Source organism: Emericellopsis atlantica (assembly GCF_019669845.1).
Source record: "Emericellopsis atlantica unplaced genomic scaffold F5Z01scaffold_18, whole genome shotgun sequence".
NCBI classification, from domain to species: domain Eukaryota; kingdom Fungi; phylum Ascomycota; class Sordariomycetes; order Hypocreales; family Bionectriaceae; genus Emericellopsis; species Emericellopsis atlantica.
The window spans coordinates 58,780-82,362 of NW_025764720.1; the positions used below are offsets into that span (position 1 = coordinate 58,780).

A 23,583-nucleotide genomic window follows, 5' to 3' on the forward strand; every position below is an offset into this window, starting at 1 on the left:
GGGATGCATCTCATTCAGAATACGACTCTTGGACCTGGCGTTCTGTACTTTGAATCTTTTGCTGTTACCTAGCGGCGGGGCTTTTTTTCCCATCAAGAAGCAGGCGAACGTTCGCTGAGGGGATGTTTGTTGTGTCAATGAGCTTGTCTTTTATTGTAATTTGTTGGGCCCGAGAGCGCATGGGCTGGGAGGGATCATATACCACACAAGTAGACTGCCTGTAGTCGCGAACTCGGGCCAATACAGACCCGTACTCGGATTTGCTGCATGCACTGGAACTACGTGCTCGAGCTGGTAGTAGGGCGGTGGCAGAGAAACTCGTCGAATTGCTCCTCCCAACCATCCCCCCATCTAGTGATATGCGAGACATCGCATCTCGGGGCGACATGCGTACTGTCAAGCCACTTCAATAAACCCACAGCCGGCCAAAGGTCGCCGCGCAAGAGCACCATTGGTAGTGAACAGGCGATATCTATTCATAATAAAAGCAAAGGTATCCCAAACTCCTGATCTTCCCCATCATGCTGAGCCACGTCAATCAAGCCTCATCTTAAGCTTTACCCCTGGCCAGCCTCTTCTCAATGTCCTCCAGAAGCTCTCTCAAGTCAGCCTCGCCGCCTTCAATCTCCAAAGCCCGCCTCACCCATTCGCCCGCCTCCTCCAGCCTCCCCATCTCCATCAAGCACTTGCCCCGTCGCCACCAGGCCTTTGCGTTGCCCATCTTCCGCAGCTCGGCGCTGGTCTGTGCATCCACGCTGCCCTCCGCCCACTGCCCAACGGCCATGTAGGCTTGCGCGCGGTTCGCGTACAACCCGCCCAGCTCCTCTCTGCTGATGGCGCAAGGCTGCCACGAGGGACGCGCGCGCGCCATCTCAATACCAGCTGTGTACATCTTCTGTGCCTCGACGTGCTTCCCCTTACGGTACAGATCATTGGCTTGATCTCGAAGCTTGGTGACGGCCTGTGCCCTCTTAGGGGGGATCGAGGCAGGAGGTCCCGGGACTCGTGTGGGGAGGACGCCTTCCTCAGAGCTGATGAGCTTGTGGTGGAGGTCGTTCAGGGCGTCTAGCTCGGCTTGGAGCGAGCGGGAGGGTTTGCTGGCTGAGGGTGCGATTGTGACTGCTCGAAAGTCGTCGGTAAGTTGCAGAGGCTGCATATCGAAGTGGGTGAGCTCGGCCATTTTGGGGGCTGTGATGGGGAAAAGATCGCAGGAGGGTGCCGATATAGACTGATTGAGATGTATGGGAGTTTATGCTTAGAGGAGAAAGTCTCTTAGCTAGTGGTGCTGCTGTTGTGGTAGATGTTGTCGAATTGTCTTGTTGTTACAACAGACCTGACGGCAAGGACACCTAGCAATTGGGGCTCACCTTATCGATAACACGTTATCTGCGAGGGGCACATCCACCGTGGGAAATAGCCATGCGATCCAAATCCATTTGACCGGACACTCAGCAACCGCACGGCAGAGCTAATTAATTCGTATACGTAGACATCAATGACAATGTGAAGTATGTCTTGCTGTGCCATGCATCATATCGTCTGTTCGCCATCCTGGCAACGGGCAAAGGCACTGTCGTTTCCGCAAGACCGTGCCACTCATCGCATACGCAACCTCTCCAGCCTTTTGGCAAGGGCATGCCATGAAGCACTGAAATATGTTGCACGGAGTGATAGAGTACCTGGATCAATACTATGTGCTTGCGCTTCGCAAGCATTCACACAACCGTCGTAGCCAACAGCCCGGAGTGACAGATCAGAGACATGACGGGATCACGTCGTGGGGAGCAGGCACAAAAGGTTTGGTTCTTTCTTTCTTGCTTTCTTTCATTTTCGTGGCGGACGCGCTGAGGCCCAGCGTGAACTCTTCTTTACTGTCATGACAACAACAATCCCTCGATATCCCCGCCGGTCAACCCCGATTGCTCACGTCCAAGACCACCCATCAACAAAAAGAACAAGGAAGAGAGAAGAGGCGAAGCTGCCGAAACTCCCAGTGTCCAGCAATCCAGACCCCCACCGCGCGAAACAAAATCAAATGTGTGTCAAATCCCTTTTCCCTTTGTTCAGTGTGTCGTGTTGTTGGTGTCGAGAACCGCCGCGCGCCAATCTAATGTAAAAGACATATGCCCAGTGGTCGTCGACGGTTCATTCATAATCGATGTGTCGTGCCGATGCAAAAGGATGTGTCCCACGTTTAGTGGCCGTAAGCAGCGAGGGCCTTGACGGTCTCGGGGTTGGTCTTGGCGTTCTTCTTGGCCTCGGTCAGTTGCTTCTCGTGAGTCAACCGGCGCTCGTAGTAGGCCTGGGCCTTGGCCTTCCTCCTGTCCTCGAGGCTGCGTACTCGTTAGAACAAAAGCTTCATCAGCAGTCATGATGGAGGGAACTTACCGGGCGACGACGTCCTGGTACTTCCAGCCGTTCTCGTGGCTGAGGCGGCCGACGGTGCAGTACTTGCGGCCGGGCTGCAGGCGGAGGACGCGGAGGGCCTGGGGCACAACGACCTTCTTCTGCTTGTCGTAGGGAGGGGGGACCCCCTCGAAGACCTTCAGGCGCTCAAGGGCAGCAGCACCACGGGCGGTCTTGTGGGGGATCATGCCGCGGACAGCCTTGTAGAAGATGCGCGAGGGGGCGCGGAAGTGGAAGGGACCACCACGGGTAGGGTTGTAACGGGTGATCCTGCGCATGTGGGCAGCCCACTTGACTGTGAGACGTCAGTATCGTGCTCGGTGCTTGGTGTCTGTTGGATTGACGTACGCTTGGCGCGGAAGAACTCGCCAGAGATGTTCAGGGCCTCGCAGCGGACGACGACGATCTTCTGACCGTTGAGGAGCTGCTTGGCAACGAGCGAGGCCAGACGGCCAAGGAGGTGGCCCTTGCCATCAATGACAACCTGAAGGGGAAAATGGTCAGCACTCTGCTCTGATGCGGATGGTTCTTCCCAAAGATGCCGGTCTCGGTAGGGTTGTGCGATATGCCATTCTCGAGGCGCCTCCATGTCCGCGAGCACCGCAGCAGTGCTCTCCATCCCAGATTCCTGCGTTCATCCCCGGCGCCTCGCAATGATGCTTCCTCGCATGCATATCTCTCCTGTGCCTCGACCGACTGTTGGTGCACACAGGCCCCGTATTGGGATGATGGATGGAGGTGTACTCACAACCGGCTCGAAAGACGACATCGTGTTCGGTTTTCTTGGATGTGTTTGAGAAAGAAAGGAGGAACAAGATTGTCGACAGAGCAAAGTCTCAAACCGGGCGGCGAGATCCTGCTACTGATGGTGTTTGCTGGAATTGGGGGGTTAGTGGTCGTTGTGAGTCGCGATATGATGGACCAGGCGAAAAATCAAGGGCCACTGAACGGTGGGAGTGTGCCTTTGCCCGATGTGGGGCTAGCCCAACTGAGGCAACGCGTGGTTTGCGCGGTGGGCAGCCACTCGAAATGCTTAGGGCTGCAAAACCTAGATGTCCCGCAGTTCTGCCGGTTCAACGCCACGACCTGTAGACGCAAGCCAGCACGTGAACAGAACGCCACGTGAGCAACATCAGCATGCCTCAATGCCTGGCGCGCGCTGTTATCCTGACAAGACTCTGGGACCGTCGCTGCCAAGCGCCAGTTCATTCTTTCTGTCTATCTGTGTACTCGTCGTAAACATCATGATCCAAATGGTCGCTCGAAAAAAATGTGCTGTTGTACAATTACGCCATTACGATGCGGATGCCTTGGCTGCATCAATTCCCTTCAACACCTCTTGAACTTCCCTGACGAGCGCCTTGCGGCGCGTCCTCACCTCGTCAATGCCATCCGTCTCGACTCCATCTAGCTTTAGTAAGATATGCTGCAGCACAGACTCAGATATCCTGCGGTGTTCCTCCTCGCGCTTTTTCGCGTCTTTGGGTGTCGATGCTGTGTATTGCACGCACAGTGGCAACCACTTTGTCCTGAACTCAGTGGCAAGCTCGTCCAATTTCCTCAATGATTCGGTGCCCGGACCGCCGGCAGGGGGCGAACGGGGAGAACCAAACGTCGAGTTGCTGTCGCGGGGGCTGCTGGCCGACTCGCCGTCCAATGCATTGGCTGCCTTCTCTGCCTTCTTCTTGGATCGCTTCTTTCGGCGTCCCTTCGTCTTCTTTCCATCAGGTTCACCGACGACCACCATCTCTTCGTCGGATGCACTGCTTTCGAAGCCCTCAGGCACAACCGCCATGATTTCGCTCTTGTTCTTGACGCCGTATTCCCGAACAGGTGCGGAAGAGTCCTTGAGCTCGCGGCCTTTATAAAGCAGCTTGACCCGCTTCAATGTCCTATCTCCCAAATCCATGACAAGACCGACTCGATTCTTCACATCCTTGACCTGCAATTTGCCATCTCCAATGGTATAGGCGGGGAAGTGAGCAGGATATGTGACGCCCCTGTTCTTGATGAGGAGCACATCATCTTCGGGATCTGGCGATGCGTTCGAATTCGATCGGTATCGTTGTGCATCATGAGCGGGGTCGTCCAGGTCTTGCGAGGTCACATAACTGTAGTCGTCTTCGGTGACGTTGGGGGCGCCGCCTGCCATTGAGCTGTATGGCGACAGGCTGGGTCGAGTATAGTAGTAGCCGGACATGGTTGCTAGCACGGCGGCGACACTGCTGTAGACGACGGTGGGTGGGACGCCTAGTGTCTCGGAGATGTATTCGCTCGAGCCCTGGAAGGCGTTGCTGAAGTTTGCAAATGTCCCGTTGATATAGGAACTCAAGTTCTGGAAGGCGCCAGAGGTGGCCACAACAGCCTGGCTGGAATCCACCTTGTCGACTTCTCTGCAGGTGACCCGTGACAGGACACCTATGAAGCAGAGGGGAATAATGAGGGACGTGTGCCCGTGAGGATGATGCTGCTGCAGCGCAAGCAAGCTCTCGTTGCAAGTGCGATGACAGCAAGCGTGATGCGTAGTGCGCAAAAGATAGTAATTGACGACCCCGGTCCCCTGCTCAGACCGCGAAAAGTTGAGCTGACGAGTCGGCAACGCCCCTAGGGAAGTGCCGCGCAGCGCAGTCTTGGTGCGTTGTCACAATGTGGGGGGGAAGACGTCAAGTCGACCGACGAATCTTTCGATGGGGCCAGTTGGCGGCGCTCAGCAAGGCGAAGCGGGGGTTGCGTCGACGTCGGTGGCCTCGTTGGTCAGTATCAGGACTAGCTCGTGCCTGCTGCGTTTGCCGTGTGTAATCGGTACTTCATGGGCCTTTAAAAGGATCTGTATGCTTAATGCGCGGCTGCGTATGATGACTGCAGCCGGATGGCGCACTTTGGCGGATGAAAGGGGCGGAAGACGCGAATTGATGAGCCTCGAAGTTTGGCTTTGGATGGCCGCCGAAGACGCAGCTACTGTCAGCAGGTAGCGAAGCCAATCACGTCAAATGCACAGGCGCGGTGGCAGGAAGGGCTGCAAGCCGCTGATGAAGAATATCAGTCGAAGTCTTCCGCCTCTCGAAGCCAAATTCTGTCAACTTTCATCGACATGGATCTATGGACGTACGTTTGCCCAGGTTAGTCATCCGTCTTGACGGTTCTGGTAGCAAGCTACCTACCCTGTATGCTGTGTGCGCTTTGTCAAACAAGCGTTGTAAAAGAGAAGACACTCGTTTCTGTCAGCATTATACACAGGCTGTTTCTCTTGCTCATTCTTATTTCATTAAAGCTTGTTATACGGAGTAGCTAGCTTGGATCATTTTTGCCAATAGATAGCATGTGTAAGAGCTCATAACGCATGAACAAGGCAGTTTCTTCTGACCTATCTTTTAAGATCAAATAACCAAGACAACGCGAGGATCATTATTTGAAGAAATTACACGGTTCACTGCTCAGTCTTTATTTTAGTCGAAATATGTTCTGTTTGGTGCCACCTAGATGCGCTGGCTTGCATTACCTATCCTATGGTCTATGGACCGGACTAGTGGGAGCGTGGACAATGTGCGGAGTGATGATGTTAGATACTTAGCATCCCAATTATCAGCAAATAGCTGCTACTCAAACAGCAATCGTGAATATTCAAACAAGGTTTGCCGTACTCGTACCTCTCATGGGAGGCCAAGATGCTGTGATGATTCCAAATGGCGATCGTGAAGCTCCCTCGTTGATGATTAAGCCACCTCGGAGGCGACCGAGCCGGCATTACCTGACGAATCAACCATTCGCTTGCTGAGTGATTGCATCATAAGCCAGCCAGCCTTTTATTCCAGCACCCCACAAAGCTTTGTTCCGCCGCGCTTCGCATTTACGGATAATCATCCCGGACAGAGATTAGCTTAAAGACGCATCTGTTCGCTACAATTTCGCAACCGCAAACTTGAACGTACGTTTCAAAAGACTCACCTCACCAGCGACCAAAGACAACACAGACGAACTCATACTCCGCCTTTAATCCTTCATGAACTGTTTGCGTAGACTCTTCACCACATCATCCGGAATCATGGCCGCCGAAGCTATGCCCAAGGTTCAGAGCCTCATTGACGAGAACCCAGTCGGTAAGTAGGACGAGCTTCCCCTCGGTCAACCGCAGATCATCTATATATGCTTGCGTTGGCTAGAGGCAATCGACCCTGGCGGGGCGCATTGCTGCTGTTCCCTGGCATTGCCGCGACTAGTGCTGACAGACATGCGCAACAGTCGTCTTCTCCAAGTCATACTGCCCTTACTGCAAGAGCACCAAGTCGACCTTGCAGAAGACGGGTATCGACTTCAAGGTGATCGAGCTTGACCAGATCAACGGTGGCAGTGACATGCAGGATGCTCTCGAGCAGATCAGCGGCCAGCGCACTGTTCCCAACGTCTACATCAAGCAGAAGCACATTGGCGGCAACTCTGACCTGCAGACCCTGGACAAATCAGGAAATCTGCAGGGTCTGTTGAAGGAGGCTGGCGTTGTATAGATGGAAGAGAGCCATTTCACGCGATAGACCTTGGACGATAGAGTACACAAGAGACTTGACTTTGCACGAATCAGATATGCCCAAGTGCATTTGGAGAAGGTAGAGAGTTCGCTGGTGGTTATTCTCCATGATATTCCTCGCTATTGTACAACATGTGCAGCCAATAAATTACACCACCTGTGTTGCCACGGTTCCCACCGGCCTCTCTACAAACTCCATGACACCATTGATGATGTTCTGCCTGGCTGGCTCGGATGCCACCTTGTTGCCCGCCAGATAATTCAACCACAAAAGTCTCGAAATCCGCTCGTCCTGCACGCTGCCCATGATCTGTGAGCGAGGCCCCTTTGTAGCCTCTTCCTCGTACAGCACGGACAAGCGTCCCAACTGATCGCGGCACAGAAGCATCTCCTTCTTCTTGGGAACTGATCCGCGCGCAAACAGATTCTTGAATTCCTTGAGCGCCTCGCCAAATTGTTCATCGCCGTATTTCTGGGAATCGCGCTGCGACCGAGCTGTAATGGCACGGACAAAGCCATCGCGCAAGTGGCCAAAGTCGGTATCCTTGACGGGCGTAATGCGGAAGGCAGAGCGGCAACCAGCATCGCGGAGAATGGTATCCCAGGTCTCCTCCCCTTCGGCTGCATCGAGCAACGACTTGCGCAGCGTTTCTTTCTCAGACGGAATCAACGTCGTGGCGAGCGAGTTCACCTTCTTGACGAGGTAGGTCTGCAACTTGGCAATATCCTGCGTGGCAACATAGAAGCCCACAACGTAAACCTGGATTCCAAGAAAGGTGACAGTGCGCGTGCCCAGACCAACGAGGGTATACTCGGTCCCCTCATTGCTCGAAATGGTTGCTTCAATGGTACCAACCGCCCTCGTGTCTGTCGGTAACTTCACATCGATCGTCCGAGGAAAAGTCTGTACGACACTGTTTCCCGTAGGCACAATCTCGCGCCCCTCGTCGTCCCTCAGGACCACCTTGCGCTGTTCGCCCGCTTCGGTTTTGAAGGTTCCCGTCGGTATCGGTGAGTCTAGGCGAATGCTGCCGGAGCTCGAGGACTTGTCGCTGTCACTTTGAGCAGCGAGGGCGACTTTGAGCTTGTAGGCCGTGTATATGAATGACGCGATGCCAGCAATCGCGCCAGCGGAGAGGAAGGCGGTTCGGTTACGCTCGTAGTCGCGTCGCTTGTTGTGGAGCTTGTTCAAGCTGAAGTCCTCGGTCGCGCGGGTTGGTTTCGCAGTGAACGTGCGACGGGCGGCGATTCGAGCTGTGCATGCGCAATGCGCATGACCAGAGGCCCGGGCGACGGGCCGTAGAGACATTTGTCGTAGCATTGCAGAAACTTGCTGCCAGATGAAAGAGGATGTGGTCTACAGGGTGATTGATATGGATGCGGCAAGGACAGACATGGAAAAGTGCAAGCTTGAAGGCTTGCCGGGGAGATTTGCGTCTAGTGATCTGGAACTGGGATGCTTCGGCGATCATCAATTGTCGATTACGTCGGGAGAAGAGTCACGTGATCCCCACAGTGTCGCCTACCCCAAATTGTCGGAGTTTCAGAACATGCTCGTCCTGCGAAGGAAAAATAAGTCCGCCTATAGACAGAAGAACAATACTAACAAAGAATGTATCGCGATCTGGTATCAAGAGGAGAAATAAAAGGTGTTCACTAAGCTGGTGCAGTCCTTTTCATGTGACATGGGATCACATGTTGTGGAAAGTGGACGGTCGTAACTCAGGGATTTCATTCTTGACACGTTCATTGTACTAGTTGAGTGATGTCTCTCAGTTATTCCAAATTCTAATACCCAGTGTGTGAACATAAGCCGCATGCGCCTCCACAACCTTCCATTTATCGGGTGACACTTGAGCCTCAGAGGAAGCATCACCAGAGATTGTCACGTTGGAGGTGCAGCTGAATGGAGGGGAACTAACGACGTCAACAGTTAGCCGTAATGGGAGTAGCTCTGCGGCGGGAGCCCCGCTCTCTAGCGATAGACCCCCCTAGAAACCGACTCCCTCCAGCAGTGCACCTCGCTGCGCAGGCGACCATTGTGGCCAGTCGTTCCTGCCCATTGCACGGCGAGCCGCCAGTTGTATTTGTGATCCAGTCTCAAGGTACCTCAGCAGTCCGGCCACTCTAACCATCACCTCCCCCCAACTGTGCCTTCACGTCTTGTTTCTTGCACAACAGCATCATCCCTCGACAATCGCGTACGTCTCGACCCTTCGCTTAACGACCTCCTCAGTCATCGCTTCCACAACCGTTTGCAGGCCCTCGCGAAAACGACCGACACCGCCTGAAGAGATCTTTCCGCAACCGTAACCGACGAGGCTGCAACGCCCAACCCTGATATCACCACGAGCATCACCTCCAGAAACAGCGACTATCCATCCCTGAGATCTTATGCAAGACGGATCGCAGGCAAAACCGCGCCCCGACCCTGAAGCACGATACAGCTGCAGCAGCGCACCAGGCTGGTCGTTCCCACCAGCTAGCTGGCCGCCCTTCGTGAATATCTAGATAGTCGCCGCCCTCGACGACATCATCAACTATGAGACCTGCGCTATCTCAACATAATGGCGACCCAGGCAGCTCTTCGCGACCGGGCCGCTCAGTTTCGGCCTCCGACGAACAGGATGATTCCCGGTCATCCTCGTCGACCGAGTCGCCTGCCGCCGCCGACCACGAAGAATCCGACTTCTTTCTCAACAACAACGACTCACAGTCCTCGCTCGGCGTCAACGGATTTCAGGATATGGTTATGAACGATGATTGCCCGCCGATGGACCGCTTGCCGAACGAGATCCTGATGTGTATATTCGCGAAGCTTGCTCCGTCTACCCATGACCTCTACCACGTCATGCTGGTCTGCAAGCGTTGGGCCAGGAACTCGGTAGACCTCTTGTGGCACAGGCCAACGTGCAACAACTGGCACAACCATGGAATCATCTGCCAGACCTTAGGCGTGGAGAACCCATACTTTCGTTACGCAGATTTCATCAAGCGCCTCAACTTGGCAGCACTCGGCGAAAAGGTCAGCGACGGCAGTGTGCAGCCCTTGTCCGTCTGCACGCGAATCGAACGACTCACGCTACCGAACTGCCGCGGCCTGACTGACCTAGGGCTCATGTCCTTGGTAAACGGAAGCACGTGTCTCTCAGCCCTCGATATTTCCAACGACAAGAACATCACGGAACAGTCGATTAACGCGGTGGCCGAATCCTGCAAGCGCCTCCAGGGCTTGAACATTACGGGGTGTGAGAATATATCCAACGAAAGCATGATCAATCTTGCTCAGAATTGTCGGTCCATCAAGAGACTGAAATTGAACGAATGCTCTCAGTTGCGGGACGACGCCGTCAACGCCTTTGCCGAGAACTGCCCCAATATGCTCGAGATCGATTTGCATCAGTGCAACTTGGTTGGCAACGGTCCCATCACGGCATTGTTGACTAAGGGTACCTCACTGAGGGAACTGCGCCTGGCCAACTGTGACCTCGTCGACGACTTCGCATTCCTCTCTTTACCAGCTTCACGGACATTCGAGCACCTGCGAATCCTCGATCTGACATCGTGCGCCAGGCTGACCGATGAGGCTGTGCTGAAAATCATCGATGCTGCTCCACGATTGAGAAACCTGGTCTTGGCCAAATGTCGTAACATTACCGACATTTCAGTAAAGGCGATCGCCAAGTTGGGCAAAAACCTTCACTACGTACACCTGGGACACTGTGGACAAATCACAGACGATGGAGTGAAGGAGCTTATCCAACAATGCAACCGCATACGATACATTGACCTGGGGTGCTGCACCAACTTGACGGATGATTCCGTTCGCAGGCTCGCCACGCTCCCGAAGCTCAAGCGAATTGGGCTCGTCAAGTGCAGCAATATATCGGACGAATCTGTCCTGGCTTTGGCCGACTCGCATCGTCGCTTGCGACCAGTTAGGGACAGCGCTGGCAGAGTGATAGATGGACACGGCGATGCTTTCTACTCGTCAAGTCTCGAGCGAGTGCACCTCAGCTACTGCGTGAACCTCACTTTGAAGGTAAGAAATGTCCTTTCAGTTTCGAACTATTTGGCTGACCCATGTTTCAGAGCATCTTCAAACTTCTCAACTGCTGCACTCGCCTCACGCACCTGAGCCTCACAGGTGTTGCGGCATTCCAGCGCGATGACTTTCAGCCGTTCTGCCGAGCAGCACCACCCGAGTTTACTCAACACCAACGCGACGTCTTCTGCGTCTTCTCCGGCCACAGCGTGAATCACTTCCGCAACTACCTCAACACTGACGAGCAGTTCAAGGAACTTCGAATGAACAGCTCGTTCCGGCGCATGCGGGACAATGCGAGTCACCATCACCAGTCCCTCGCGGGACTCGACCTGTTAGACGACGAGATGAACGATGGCGACGACGACTTTGACGGCATGGACGCAACCATGCATCTTCCAACCGGTGCACCGGCGGCGATTCTCAACTCGCTAAATGGATATGGCGCATCCTCCATACCAAATGTTGGGTTGGCAGGGCTTCCACAACAACTGAACGGCCCGCTGAACCACTTTCCCGGATTCGGTAATTGGACGACCCTAGGTGAAATGTTGAACAGCGGACAAGCCAGTCAAGCGCCCGTAGAAAGTGCAGGAGGTGCTAGTACGGCGCCCCTACACATGCCCCAAGCCCAGGCGCAGCCGCCGCCTGATGAAGACGTCGCGGACGGGACTGGTGGCAGCGGACAGCCGTATCACTCGATTTAAGGAGGCAACGAAATTTCTGCAGAGCATTGGCGAGCATTGAGAGCGGCGTTTGGAGAATACCCATCTTCTGTTTTTCGGATGACTTTTGACGCCTGTGGCATGCTGTTTCGAGTCAAGGAGCCTTATTGGAATCGGGGCGGCTCAGCTAGGAAATGGGGAAGCTGGCTGGCGGCGTTTGGCCTTTTTGTTATGAGTCGCGAAGCTTTCAGTGTCGAGTTTCAAGGGACGGAACAGGTTGACGATAGAGGACGACATCCAATGAAGATACGACTACATGAATTAACTACGGTACATGCGTGCACTCAAGTGCTTCTGTTTGGATAGCGAAACCCTATCAAGTCCAGGCCCGAGAAATGCCGCATCGATGGTCATCACCCATTCAGGACATGTGGTAGAAGTAATAATGGAATTATAGTAATGGTATCAAAGTATATAAATCATGATGTAGTCTCGATAGATCAGCACCTGTCTGTTCATGTTGACCAAGCGAACTTCACCCAAGCCCCGCGACAGATTGTGTGTTGGGGGTCGAGGATTCACGGGATGGCTTCTTAAACAGTCTCAGCCCCCTTCTCATGGCTGCTGGCAGCGCTGCTCCCGACACCAGGGGGAACCTGGCTGGAGATGACGCTGGCAGTGTCCGACAGGTGTCGAGTGAGCTCGACATAGTCGTAGGCGAATTCACCGAGCTGGCAGTCGTCCATGCCGAGCTCCTCCTCCTCGGGGGTAGCACGCAGGCTGAGGCCAGGCACAAGGTTGAGGAGGAACAGGATGAGGCAGGTGAGGACAAAGGACCAGGAGAAGGCGGCCACGGTGCCGGCGAACTGGTAGCCCATCTGCACCCAGTGGTGCTCGATCCAGCCAAGGGGACCCCACTCGGCACCATCGAGCTTGGCAATCCAGGAACTGTAATTGTGTTAGTGACGCGTTGAGGAGAGTGGTAGGGGCGAGGAAAAGGGATGACTTACGCAGCAAAGACACCAGTCATGATGTTGCCGACCATGCCACCAATGCCGTGGACGGCAAAGATGTCGAGAGCCTCGTCAACGCCGATGAGGAACTTGAGCTTGGTGGCAAAGTTACAGCAGACGCCGCCAACGATGCCAATGATCAGGGCGCCCCAGGGGGTAACGAAACCAGCGGCAGGGGTGATTGCCACGAGGCCAGAGATGGCACCGGAGCAGAAGCCAATGGTGGACCACTTCTTCTCCAGACGGTAGTCGAGGAGGATCCAGGCGAGGGCAGCCATGCACGCCGCGAGCTGCGTGTTGTAGCTGGCCATGATGGCGCGAATGTTCATGCCTAGAGCAGAGCCACCGTTGAAACCGAACCAGCCGACCCAGAGGAAGACGGTGCCGATAACGACGTTTGTGACGTTGTGGGGGCGCCATGGCATGCCGGCGGTCCTGGAGTAGCCAGTGCGCTTGCCGAGCATGATGGAGTAGGCGAGAGCACAGGTGCCCGAAGAGATGTGGACGGGGCCTCCACCGGCAAAGTCGAGAGCGCCGAGCTTGTAGAGCCAGCCGTTGCCGTTCCAGGTCCAGTACGCAATGGGGTCGTACACGACGGTCGTCCAGATGAAGATGAAGACGATCGCGGGCAGGACGCGACCACGGTCAGCGACGGCGCCAATGGCGAGCGCGGGCGTGATGGATGCGAACATGCCCTGGTACAGGCAGAAGAGGATGTCGGGCAGGGTACTCGCGCCGTTGGGCTCGGCAATGACCTTTTGCAGACCAATCATGCTCATGTCGCCGAGGAACGCATTGCCGGTGCGGGAGAAGGTGAGGGAGTATCCCCAGAAGAACCACTGGAAGCCGACGACGGCGACGGAGATCATGGAGAGGAGGAGCAGCTCGAGAGCAGACTTGCGACGGGCGAGACCGGAGTAGAACAAGCCGACACCGGGAATCATAAGGAGGACGAGGACGGCGCAGATGATCATGAAAGCCATGTGGCCGGTCTGTACGAGCTGTTAGTCGAGGTATCCTCGCGGGCGAGGCAGGCAGGTCGCCTGGATGGGTATGGGAGAACTCACGTCGTAGAACACATTGAGGTCGGTGGCGCCAGTGTCCCAACCCGAGGAGGCATCGGTGGTCGTGCCATTGTACTCTTCCTGTCGCTTGAGGACGTCCATGATGGGCAGGTGTCACTCAAAGGGCGCTTTGCAGGGTGATCGTCTGGGTGAAGAGAAAGGAGATACAGGGAACGCCCGGACCGGAGACCAGAGGACCGGGATGGAGGTTATATAGAGTCTCCGCGAGGGCGAAGAACCCAAGCTGAACAGGGATCGGTTACCGTGTTCGGGTTCTGTCTCGTCTGTCCAACTCTATCGCGTGTCGAGTCACTATCATGTGGGCTTGCCGCTTGGAGGTGGGCGTGGATGCGGCTAGCCAGGGGTCGTTGCTGGGCGTGGAGGGTGGCTTATTCGTAGTAGTGTGGGGGAGATAAGGACAGTGTCGTGCCGTGTCAGTGATGCTGAATATCAGGTCGGCCTTGACTGTGTTTGCGGTACGGTGCGCAAGAGCTCGAGGAACGTGACGATGACAGGGAAATATATCTGGTGATGCTCGCTCGTCCTTGTAGTAGTGACAACGATGGACAACCCAGAAGATCTTGGCCAGCTCTATCAAAAAAACAAGGGCTGAGTGTCATCGGCTCTGGAGAATCTGATGATCGCTAGAAATGTTTAGCAATACTAATGTTCATCATTCATCAAGATAGACCAGCTATCGCGCTCTTGATAGCACGTATCGCGGCATCATCTCTCTTGGCGCCTGAATCTGAGCAGCATCTCTTTCGCGCCAGCGAACCATGTTCTGACCACCACCAGCCAACAACCCATAAGCTTCTTCTAAAGAGTCTCTAGGTCAGCTCGGGGCGGGATCAAGCAGGAAGATGTCTCGTTGTGTCGTCCAAGGTGGTGGGCCCACTGATAAGGATCCAGCCTCCCATAGGGCGCACGCCCCCCCTTTCGAGCGCAGACACCTCGAGCGCAACAGAACGTTATCTACGCCTGTGTTGCCAGCGAGACATCTTCAAACCAGCCGTGACTGAAATGATCCCATGCAGTTTGCCATCATCATGATCTTCATGGTTTGCAATGCTTTTGGCTAGGACTTGCGTTGGCGCTTGTGGGTCGGCATGAAATAAGCTTAATCGATCATGTCTTCCACGAGGAGCGCGCAGCGTGGCAAGTGATGGAAGCGCCTGATATCAGAAGATTGTATGAAACTGTTGGTTCAGCTGGGGATCATGAGCGTCATGACAATTGATGACAGCCCGTAGACTGCCGACAGGCGGGCAAGAAGATGGTCTTCTCAGGCTGTGGGGAGCACAGCCCGAGCAAACGAGACCGCCAGAGAATGTGGCAATTTCGAAATAGAAGCAAGACCGCGGAGTCCGTCGAATTATCCTCTCTTCGTGTGCATTCCTCTCCCCTTGATTCCCTTTCTGTTGCATCAACTTGCACTTCTCTGTGTCCAAGTCGGAAGAGCACAGGTAAAATCCGTATGGTATGATTGGCTCATCGCCTTATCACTTGGCGAGATATTGCTCCACAATCCCCGGCTCTCGAGTCGTGGAGGGTGTGCCACTATCATCCGACATGGAAGCGTGAAGGCATCCCTCTCTCTACATCGACGAACAGCATGTGCGTATTGCTGTTATCAGTGAGCAGTTTGAGAGACGGAATCGATGAGCAGGGGTTTGGCGGACGCGTGGCCCGGCTGAGGAATGAAGGCTCTGGGTTTATTTCAATTTGTCAGATTCTCTCTCCAAGCGAGGTCCGTATCTCTGACTGCGCAGGCCCGTGATATGGGTCTGAGTGCTGGCCTGCGGTGCCGAGGAACAATAGTCGAGATAGGAGCGCAGGCGCAAGGTGCAAAGTGGCGCATCTCCTTGAATCCACACTCCAAGCTGTCAAAAGATGCCGGCTTCAAGGTTTCGCGATCGAGCGCCCGCACAGCTCTGGTAAACAAGCGTTACCACGTTGTACTTGCGGGCGTTACAATGCGAGATTGAATCGCATATCAGATCTACCCGTCCGTCTTCGTGGGGAAGAGTCTGGGTCATGAACTTGTGTATAAATTAGTCCTGTCTTGTCCCTTCGTTGGCTCTTGAATGTTGACTTTGTTTCCCTCGTTTCTCTGCGGGAGGCGTTCGAAAGGGCTCACTCGACCCGCCAGAGCCTTATCTCTGCTGCTCGCATCCACACCAGTCTTTCTTCCGCATAACCGAGCAGATAGCCTGCCGCCGCACCTTCGAGCCAAGTCAGAGTAACTTTCCACGCACGCTTCGCTTAGCAATCTGGGTCTCATCTTGTCGTAGACCGATTTCGGCGGCAATGGCGGGTTCGATTCGTCCATGGCTCTCACGGGCCAAGAAAATGGCGCGAGACATTTGATGCAATTCGCATGCCCAGATAGTAGGGAGCGGGATGTCCTTCTTATCAGTGAATGATATGTGACCCCAAGTTCCCAACTGGGTCGTCTTGCCAAGACCAGTGTTATCCAAGCGTTCCCAGCTCGACAGCCTGGACACTGGATGGTCATTCAGTCTGGGTTTGACTCCTGGACAGGCATAAACGTTGGAGCCTATGTATACGTTTCCGAAGGAGAACGCGCCGCTGACACACTCGTCGACACTCAGGAAAGTCAAGAGAGATGGCAACGCTGCTCTAGCAAATGGCCTGGGTAGTCGGGGACGACCCCAAGCGTTTGTGTTGAACGCATCGTGTATCCACAGCCGGGCCCGAAACATATTCATGACCTTGAAGCGTGTTCTTCGGAACCAAGTGGTCTTCGAAGGTTACAACGCTGTGCCGATGGATATGGCTAAGATGGTTCCTAGATCACAGCGTGTCGAGTTTCGCTGGATGATCCGTAATGGCTTTGAATTGCGATAGGTGCCAGAGGTCGTCGTCGATGCGTGATTATCGCGAGATCGTCATTTTACTTTCGCCGCCTCCTCGCACCACTCAGCTTCCAGCTCTCTTAACCTCTCCCGGGCTTTGCCTGCAGCATCCCCCTCGAACGCGTCTACCATTTCTCTGGGAATGGAGTCGAGCACGTATCGCGCCACAGTCTCGGGATCGCGCTCCTTGGGTCTCCCTATTCCCACCGCCATCCTCACAAGCGGACTCTCTGGGAACCTTGCTTGGCTGATCACGCCCCTGATGCTCTTGAGTCCATTGTGACCCTTGTGGGACTTTTCCCAGTCCACCAATCTCACAACGCCCAGTGGTTTCTCGAGTTCATCGTGTACAATGACCAAGCAACAGTCCTTTGCTTCGTACGTCTTGAGCATCTCCGCCCATGCTCGCGCGACGAATGGTCCAGAGACATTCATCAGCGTCGGCGACTGCACAAGCGTGTACTTTGAGCCCTGCGATACAAGCGCGTTGGCCTTGCCGAATTTGGTTTGGGCGAAGGGAGGCTGGTTGGGCAGCAGAGGCGCGAGGCCGCGAAGTGTGAAATGTCCGGCTGAGTGCAGAGACGTGTATTTTGGTAAGGGGTTGCCGAGGCTGATGACCAGAAAGCGAGGGTTCACCATGGTTGCGAGTGTGAGGCGACGCGGACAAGAACAATACACAGAAACAGAAAAAAGATAACACGAGTTGGATCAAGATCAGGATGTTCCCGTGCACCTTGTGCTATGCGCTGGTGTTGAGAAATACTTTCATTGTTCCATGCTATTATCTTGGGTGGGTCCCAAACTGAGTTGCGATCACATGATCTGGCCAGCCAGACCAGCAGCAATTCTGACAATCTTGGAACATTGTGGAGCTTCTAAAGCTTCTAATAAAAGTCTAGCTTGCTGTTGATATCTCTAATGGTGAATTTGCACCGATTGTTCAATTTTAGGAGTGTAGGCGCGGAGAAATAGTAAGGTAATAACTGTTCGCCCTTGGCTCCCCATTCAGCCTGCTGCGGCGCTGCCTCACTGACGTCGGCGGCCCCAGCCACAGTCCCGCCCACTTGGGCTCGTTCAATTGTCGATCGTGGCTGCGCCTTGAATGAACGCCGCCCATCATCACCCCAACGAGCGCATCATCATCCTACGACCCATCTACCACAGCACTCGCGAGAAGCTCACCAAACCGACACTGCCTTAAGACACCCACACAGCGAAGCGATCACACATAATTACGACCATCAACCACCGGCAACATGTCTTGGGCGGGTGCGTATCACACACCCCGCAGAGGGGCTTCAAGCTGATTGAGTGGCAGGGTTCAAGAAGAATGTGAACCGCGCGACGACGCAGGTGATGATGAAGACGGGTCATGTCGAGAAGACCAACGATCGCGACTATGAAGTGGAGGAAAGGTGCGCGACGAGCAGCGCCCAAAAACGCCCGATCATCCAGCTAACACAGCCAGACGATTCAAGACAATGGAGGCTGCCTCGCTACAACTACAAAAGCACTCGAAAGGCTACCTGGACTCGTTGCGAGGTACTTTGAACTTCCCTCCCGTTTGTCCGCACGTTGTAGGATTGACTAAACCTTTCAGCCATGACTGCCTCTCAAATGCGAATTGCCGAAACAATCGATGCCTTCTACGGCGACTCTGGCGCGAAAGACGGCGTGTCCCGCTCCTACAAACAGGCAGTCGAAGATCTCGACGCCGAAACAATCAAGGCTCTCGACGGCCCCTACCGCACAACCGTTCTCGACCCCATCACGCGATTCTGCGCTTACTTCCCCGACGTGAACGAGTGTATCAAGAAACGATCACACAAGCTCCTGGACTACGATGCTCTGCGCGCCAGAGTAAAGCGTCTCGCCGAGAAACCCGACAAGGACGCGACCAAGCTCCCACGGACGGAGAAGGAGATGGAGATGGCCAAAGCAGCGTATGAGCAGCTTAACGAGCAGTTGAGCAGTGAACTGCCGCAGTTGATAGAGCTGCGCGTGCCGTATCTCGACCCGACGTTTGAAGCGCTTGTCAAGATCCAGCTGAGGTTCTGCGCCGAGGCGTACTCACGGATGGCGCAGGTTCAACAGTACCTGGACGCGGACACGAGAGACCAGTATGCAGAGGGACATCTCGACGCAAGGGTGGAGCAGGTGTTACAGGAGATTCGGGAGTTGAGCATCAGTGGCACCGTCTGAGCCAAGCGGGAGGGTTTTGCTGTTGTACCAATTGCATGGATAATGATGGTTGATGTTGGCACATGCTGCCAACGTTCGCTTGTGTTATTAATGACTCATGAAAGCTATTATTGAACTCCTTGCGCGGCACCTTGAGCTTTGAAGAGATCGTGTACGCTCAGACCCGAGCCGCCAATAGCCTGCGTGGCCGCCCCAGCCTCGACATCTCCCTTTCCGACCGGACCGTTCGCTCTGACATACTCCCATATAGTCCTTATTGCTTCCTGGTTGATACTTCTCGTCTGGCTTTCGTCGTTGTGCAGCCATACTCCCAGTGTCTTGTCGCCTTGACCTTGCCATTCCTCGCCCACCGTGAGAATGGTGAGCTCGCCCGAGACTTCTATGTCCTTGACCTCGCCCAGATCGATCACCAGGTTGCTCAACCCGCGGCGGTTGAGAATGAATAGACAGGCTCGCGCTCGTTGGAGATGGTCTGTCGGCAGAGGATCCTGCGTGCAGGTGAACATGGTGCCTTCCACGCCACTCTTGTCCCATTTCCCATCTTCGTTGAATGTGTATAAGACGGCGTTGGCTGCAATGCTATTGATGCTGTTTATGCTGGGAAGGTAGCGGCGGAGCACAGCAAGATTGAGCTCGGTGTTTGTGCGTGTCGGTGGAGGAGGCGCATAGGAGCCTTCGGTGGCAAGATTGTTTTGACCTGCGAATGTGTCGGATTCGTAGTCAGATGTGAGTGGCGCGCGGCCTGATGGCTGTCGATTGTGACCATGATTCCGACCCTTGCGCTGTTGCTTAGACATGCTGATGGAGCCGCAGGTTGGTACTGGTATTGTCGACTTGGTCGGTGAAGTTATCGGGGTATACAAGTATGCGCAGACCGTTTCGAGATGTTGTGGGGCTTGCAATCGTCAAAAACAGAGCTAGGTTCGGGGCATGGGTTGGAGCAGCTGCAGCAAGTCGCGATGCATGATGCGAAAGTGGCTTGCTGCGCTTGCTTATCTGATCTCCGATAAGAAATGGCCATGGATAAGGCAAGGCCAGGCGCAATGACGCCAATCTCAATCTCAAACCATCGCGGGGCTTGACGACGTATAGTATCCCACCACTCCACGTGAACACATCCACTCCCACGTGCACACGAGACATCACGCTCATTGCTAATCGCTACATCACAACTCGAAGTTACTCACTAATATTGGTGCTCTAACATTATACCCGATCCGCGTGCCGCATCGGTCTCGTTCTGTCTTCCCCATCTCCCACTATGGTCTAGAAGATCGCAAAGAAACGAAAGCTTCGCTCCCCTTCCATCAGACAGCGGCATCCCCTCGAACAAGCCTGCAGTGCGGTCCACGAGACATTTCGAGCCATGGCAGAACAGAGCGATTCTCTGACGTCCGAGCCGGTAGACCTCGCGAACGCGGCCACTGCGACGCCCCAGTCGCTTGCGAAAGCCGTCCATGCGCGCCGATCAGAATATACGCGGCGGCACCAGATCAAGGTCAAAATTGGATCATGGAACGTAGCAGCTTGTCCTGGTACCGACAAGGATCTTGCGCGGTGGTTCGTTGATGGAGAGGGCCTGGATCAACAGTTTGCGACGCTCAACCTTCGACAACACGCGGGCACGGAAACGACCGTGAAGGAGGCACAAGGTGACGCGCATGACCCGATCCGCCTTGTAGGAGGTGAAGACGTGGGACTGTATATACTGGGGCTTCAGGAGGTCGTCGACCTGAACCTGACAAAGGAGTACATGGCCCGAGCTGTGTATACGGACAACAGTGCCACTCAGAAATGGCAGGCCGCCTTGGAGGCAGCCATGCCGGCTGGATACACGCTTGTTTCAGTGGAGCAGATGTTTGGGCTGCTGCAGCTCGTGTACGCTAGCCCAGAGCTTGCGCCTACCATCGGCAACGTGTGCACCCGACAAGTCGGCACCGGCATCGGAGGGTGGTTTGCAAACAAGGGTGCTGTTGCGACGCGGCTCATTCTTGGGGAGACTACACGCATGGTGTTTGTCAACTGCCATCTCGCTAGTGGCGAGACAACGGCAAACCTAGACAGGCGGTGCGCTGACGCAAAGCAAATTGTGGCCAAGACACAGTTTGATCCTGTTGTCCAGGCTGGCGTCGAGGAAGACGAGGGAGAAGGTATTGGCGCCGAGGATTTTGCCTTTTGGTTCGGAGATCTCAACTACAGACTGGACGGCCTGCCAGGCGATGACATTCGGAGGCTGCTCACGTTGCATACCCAGGGTGAATATGACCTGAGCAAAGGGTCGAAAACAGATCCGCCCGAAGGCGAAGGCGTGATAGTGATGAGGAGCTCAGAGGACGGCGATGACACGACGACGACGTCCTCATCATCGCATTCGAGAGACCAAAGCCTCGAATCTGAAAGCTCTCTACCAGATCCAGACGACTTTCCCGAGGACCCGAGTCAAGATCCGACGTCGCTACAGGCTACCTTGGACTCGTTGCTCCCGCATGACCAGCTGAGAAGGGTGATTCGGGAGCGGAAGGCGTTTCACGACGGATGGCGAGAGGGTCCCATTACCTTTCTGCCAACATACAAATATGACGTTGGGTCTGTTGGGCTGTTTGACTCGAGCGAGAAGCAGCGTGCGCCGAGCTGGTGTGATCGGATCCTGTACCGTACGCGACGAGACAAGGAAGAGTACGAGGCAAAGAACAAAGAGGAGGAAGAAGCCAAGAAGAAGGATACCGAGATGAAGCTCCGAGGAATCGAAGACGACGAAGACGTGCTTTTCACGTACGATCCCGGCACGGACGGGGAGTCGCCGTCAGCAGCAGAGCCAGAGCTGGGTTATGACGAGTACGACGAGAACGAAGACGAACCAGAACCAGACGTCGTCACGACCAAGGACGGGTATGAAGACCACATAAAGTTGGATATATACACATCACATCAAGGGATCACATCATCAGACCACAAACCTGTGGTATCCCTCTTCACTTTGGATTACGACGCCGTTGTACCAGAGCTCAAGAGCAAGGTTCACGCCGAAGTCGCCAAGGAGTTGGATCGCGCAGAGAACGAGGGGCGCCCTGGCATCACGGTGATAGCAGAATCTGGCAAGGGCGCCGACGAGAGTGCCATTGACTTTGGCGAGATCCAATTCTTGGAGCGAAAGCTCGCATCCGTGACCATTGCGAATACAAGCGGTGTATCTGCGACTTTTGGGTTTGTCGAGAAGCCACAACACGGAGGCCGCGAGGAGAACATGTCCGACCGATGGACGACTACGTCCTTCGCAATCCCGGACGACGAGGACACAGAAAGCGAGGCTCTGGGGAAGAGTGTCACACTTGAGCCGGGCGAGACATTACTTGCTCACGTTAATGCATACGTATCTTCAATACCTTTGCTTCAGAGTCTGAACAATGGAAGCGCCAAGCTGGAAGACGTCTTGGTGCTGCGGGTGGACGACGGACGAGATCACTTCATCCCAATACGAGCATCGTGGCAGCCCTCATGCTTCGGCCGCTCGGTTGATGAACTCATCCGCGTCCCAGACGGCGGGATTCGATCATTCGTCAAGCAATGGGCTATTGAGGGCTCAATACCAAGTGATACCGAGCAGAAGTTCTCAGCACCCCAGGAACTCTTCAAGATCACGACCGCCATGGAAGATCTGGCAGAGCGCTGCATTGCCGACGAAGCGATGCTGGACGAGGTGACTGTGCCAAAAGCAGCAGGGTGGCCCCTGGAGGCATCAACTTGGACAGCTCCATCTTCTACCATGAATGAATTGAGCGGCCGCCTAGTCACAGCCTTGGACATGGGAGAGTCCCTGATCCCGTCGCTTCCTGTCGAAACAAGCTCAGCGCACAAGCTGGAGGCCCTGAGTTCGATACTGCTACTATTTCTGTCGAGTCTAACGGATGGGATCATACCCTACCATCTTTGGCTCAAGGTCGAAACGTCGTTGGCCACCTTGGCACCTGCAAAGCCACCCGACGCGAAGCAGAAGCTCCTGGATACACTCACTATAGCCCCATCCCACAACATTGCCTTTGTGTTTCTCACCACGGCTTTGTCAAGAATTGCGACCGAATTGACACCACCTGCCCCTGCATCGACACCAGCCCCCGTGCGAAGACTAAGCTTTCGCAAACCGCCGGCGGGGGGCAACGAGGCAGCGACCATCAAAGGGCGACGAGCTAAAGAGAGGAAGTTCTCTGAAATCGTAGCCCCCATGATATGTCGCTCGACAGAGGCCAACGCTGCAAAGGACAAACATACCAAGGAGCGGGAGCGAGCAATGATTGAAGTCTGTGTACGCGCCGAGGATGCCCTCTAGAAGAAGCTTGGATTGGGGAGTCATAGAAGGAGGCGTTTAGCGAAGTCTTTACCTTGATGCGACTGAGTCGCTTGGCACATGGAGCAGGTAGGATGGGAAGTTGGCAAATTGGCCGTGGACTTGGACATAGATAACCAACCGTGTATTTACATGATATTGTCTCGCGTCCGAGATATTGGCCGAGTGTCTCAGTGCCTTGCCAGCATATGCATCGGTCTGTAAGTTATTTGCCAGATTTCGGGTGTTAGCATCAAACTGAAGTGTCGCTCGCTAGGCCCCCAGATGCATTGCCGAGCAACATCAAACAGTACTCACGTCACATATTTGGGCGACTAATGCCCGGGTCTTGTCTAGTAACTTACGAATATGCGCCACTAGGCGATAAACGTCGCGGCAGTTCCCGCGACAGCGTCAGGGGTATTTTCCCTCCGGGGGACGACGGTTATCGACAAATGCTCAAGCA

General features: G+C 54.7%; 13 protein-coding genes across 13 annotated transcripts; 5 read left to right on the forward strand and 8 right to left on the reverse strand.

The window, feature by feature from the left end:
• Nucleotides 1-469: 469 nt before the first annotated feature.
• F5Z01DRAFT_168697 (uncharacterized protein) lies at nucleotides 470-1,528 on the reverse strand. Its single transcript, XM_046257870.1, has one exon. It carries the CDS (start codon nucleotides 1,178-1,180, stop codon nucleotides 551-553), a length of 630 nt encoding a protein of 209 aa, XP_046116863.1. The 5' UTR covers nucleotides 1,181-1,528; the 3' UTR covers nucleotides 470-550.
• Nucleotides 1,529-2,194: 666 nt separating this feature from the next.
• F5Z01DRAFT_624709 (60S ribosomal protein l16) lies at nucleotides 2,195-2,995 on the reverse strand (the record flags this gene model as incomplete). Its single annotated transcript, XM_046261385.1, has 3 exons — nucleotides 2,195-2,333; nucleotides 2,389-2,701; nucleotides 2,755-2,995. 3 exons carry the CDS (start codon nucleotides 2,993-2,995, stop codon nucleotides 2,195-2,197), a joined length of 693 nt encoding a protein of 230 aa, XP_046116864.1.
• Nucleotides 2,996-3,376: 381 nt separating this feature from the next.
• F5Z01DRAFT_743949 (BAG domain-containing protein) lies at nucleotides 3,377-5,534 on the reverse strand (the record flags this gene model as incomplete). The annotated part of the gene is made up of 2 exons (XM_046266909.1): nucleotides 3,377-4,824; nucleotides 5,516-5,534. The coding sequence occupies 2 exons, from the start codon at nucleotides 5,532-5,534 to the stop codon at nucleotides 3,701-3,703; spliced, it is 1,143 nt and encodes a 380-aa protein (XP_046116865.1). The 3' UTR covers nucleotides 3,377-3,700.
• Nucleotides 5,535-6,448: 914 nt separating this feature from the next.
• F5Z01DRAFT_675349 (putative glutaredoxin Grx1) lies at nucleotides 6,449-6,908 on the forward strand (the record flags this gene model as incomplete). The annotated part of the gene is made up of 2 exons (XM_046265136.1): nucleotides 6,449-6,503; nucleotides 6,646-6,908. 2 exons carry the CDS (start codon nucleotides 6,449-6,451, stop codon nucleotides 6,906-6,908), a joined length of 318 nt encoding a protein of 105 aa, XP_046116866.1.
• On the reverse strand, nucleotides 6,661-8,404 carry F5Z01DRAFT_168645 (chalcone-flavanone isomerase-domain-containing protein). Its single transcript, XM_046257869.1, has one exon. It carries the CDS (start codon nucleotides 8,247-8,249, stop codon nucleotides 7,077-7,079), a length of 1,173 nt encoding a protein of 390 aa, XP_046116867.1. The 5' UTR covers nucleotides 8,250-8,404; the 3' UTR covers nucleotides 6,661-7,076.
• Nucleotides 8,405-9,295: 891 nt separating this feature from the next.
• Nucleotides 9,296-11,968, forward strand: F5Z01DRAFT_169110 (uncharacterized protein). Its single transcript, XM_046257873.1, has 2 exons — nucleotides 9,296-10,970; nucleotides 11,021-11,968. The coding sequence occupies exons 1-2, from the start codon at nucleotides 9,471-9,473 to the stop codon at nucleotides 11,678-11,680; spliced, it is 2,160 nt and encodes a 719-aa protein (XP_046116868.1). The 5' UTR covers nucleotides 9,296-9,470; the 3' UTR covers nucleotides 11,681-11,968.
• A 263-nt stretch (nucleotides 11,969-12,231) lies between these two features.
• F5Z01DRAFT_682193 (ammonium permease) lies at nucleotides 12,232-13,817 on the reverse strand (the record flags this gene model as incomplete). The annotated part of the gene is made up of 3 exons (XM_046265746.1): nucleotides 12,232-12,586; nucleotides 12,649-13,643; nucleotides 13,719-13,817. The coding sequence occupies 3 exons, from the start codon at nucleotides 13,815-13,817 to the stop codon at nucleotides 12,232-12,234; spliced, it is 1,449 nt and encodes a 482-aa protein (XP_046116869.1).
• Nucleotides 13,818-15,278: 1,461 nt separating this feature from the next.
• On the forward strand, nucleotides 15,279-15,827 carry F5Z01DRAFT_169180 (uncharacterized protein). The gene has a single exon (XM_046257878.1). It carries the CDS (start codon nucleotides 15,416-15,418, stop codon nucleotides 15,701-15,703), a length of 288 nt encoding a protein of 95 aa, XP_046116870.1. The 5' UTR covers nucleotides 15,279-15,415; the 3' UTR covers nucleotides 15,704-15,827.
• Nucleotides 15,828-16,537, reverse strand: F5Z01DRAFT_169179 (uncharacterized protein). The gene has a single exon (XM_046257877.1). The coding sequence runs from the start codon at nucleotides 16,445-16,447 to the stop codon at nucleotides 15,953-15,955; it is 495 nt and encodes a 164-aa protein (XP_046116871.1). The 5' UTR covers nucleotides 16,448-16,537; the 3' UTR covers nucleotides 15,828-15,952.
• F5Z01DRAFT_169117 (peptidyl-tRNA hydrolase) lies at nucleotides 16,538-17,351 on the reverse strand. Its single transcript, XM_046257874.1, has one exon. It carries the CDS (start codon nucleotides 17,231-17,233, stop codon nucleotides 16,628-16,630), a length of 606 nt encoding a protein of 201 aa, XP_046116872.1. The 5' UTR covers nucleotides 17,234-17,351; the 3' UTR covers nucleotides 16,538-16,627.
• Nucleotides 17,352-17,422: 71 nt separating this feature from the next.
• Nucleotides 17,423-18,861, forward strand: F5Z01DRAFT_658864 (BAR domain-containing protein). The gene is made up of 4 exons (XM_046263719.1): nucleotides 17,423-17,863; nucleotides 17,913-18,009; nucleotides 18,063-18,136; nucleotides 18,195-18,861. The coding sequence occupies exons 1-4, from the start codon at nucleotides 17,851-17,853 to the stop codon at nucleotides 18,794-18,796; spliced, it is 786 nt and encodes a 261-aa protein (XP_046116873.1). The 5' UTR covers nucleotides 17,423-17,850; the 3' UTR covers nucleotides 18,797-18,861.
• F5Z01DRAFT_169158 (uncharacterized protein) lies at nucleotides 18,680-19,863 on the reverse strand. Its single transcript, XM_046257875.1, has one exon. The coding sequence runs from the start codon at nucleotides 19,591-19,593 to the stop codon at nucleotides 18,904-18,906; it is 690 nt and encodes a 229-aa protein (XP_046116874.1). The 5' UTR covers nucleotides 19,594-19,863; the 3' UTR covers nucleotides 18,680-18,903.
• A 1-nt stretch (nucleotide 19,864) lies between these two features.
• Nucleotides 19,865-23,436, forward strand: F5Z01DRAFT_169174 (Endonuclease/exonuclease/phosphatase). The gene has a single exon (XM_046257876.1). It carries the CDS (start codon nucleotides 20,163-20,165, stop codon nucleotides 23,118-23,120), a length of 2,958 nt encoding a protein of 985 aa, XP_046116875.1. The 5' UTR covers nucleotides 19,865-20,162; the 3' UTR covers nucleotides 23,121-23,436.
• Nucleotides 23,437-23,583: the final 147 nt, after the last annotated feature.

Coding starts and splice junctions, on each gene's coding strand:
- F5Z01DRAFT_169180 (XM_046257878.1), top strand. CDS start 15,416: ATGAAGGCTCTGGGTTTATTTCAATTTGTCAGATTCTCTCTCCAAGCG.
- F5Z01DRAFT_169174 (XM_046257876.1), top strand. CDS start 20,163: ATGGCAGAACAGAGCGATTCTCTGACGTCCGAGCCGGTAGACCTCGCG.
- F5Z01DRAFT_169179 (XM_046257877.1), bottom strand. CDS start 16,447: ATGAATATGTTTCGGGCCCGGCTGTGGATACACGATGCGTTCAACACA.
- F5Z01DRAFT_168697 (XM_046257870.1), bottom strand. CDS start 1,180: ATGGCCGAGCTCACCCACTTCGATATGCAGCCTCTGCAACTTACCGAC.
- F5Z01DRAFT_169158 (XM_046257875.1), bottom strand. CDS start 19,593: ATGTCTAAGCAACAGCGCAAGGGTCGGAATCATGGTCACAATCGACAG.
- F5Z01DRAFT_169117 (XM_046257874.1), bottom strand. CDS start 17,233: ATGGTGAACCCTCGCTTTCTGGTCATCAGCCTCGGCAACCCCTTACCA.
- F5Z01DRAFT_169110 (XM_046257873.1), top strand. CDS start 9,471: ATGAGACCTGCGCTATCTCAACATAATGGCGACCCAGGCAGCTCTTCG. Junction 10,971..11,020: donor GCGTGAACCTCACTTTGAAG/GTAAGAAATGTC, acceptor CCCATGTTTCAG/AGCATCTTCAAACTTCTCAA.
- F5Z01DRAFT_168645 (XM_046257869.1), bottom strand. CDS start 8,249: ATGCTACGACAAATGTCTCTACGGCCCGTCGCCCGGGCCTCTGGTCAT.
- F5Z01DRAFT_658864 (XM_046263719.1), top strand. Junction 18,010..18,062: donor GACTATGAAGTGGAGGAAAG/GTGCGCGACGAG, acceptor TAACACAGCCAG/ACGATTCAAGACAATGGAGG. Junction 18,137..18,194: donor CTACCTGGACTCGTTGCGAG/GTACTTTGAACT, acceptor TAAACCTTTCAG/CCATGACTGCCTCTCAAATG.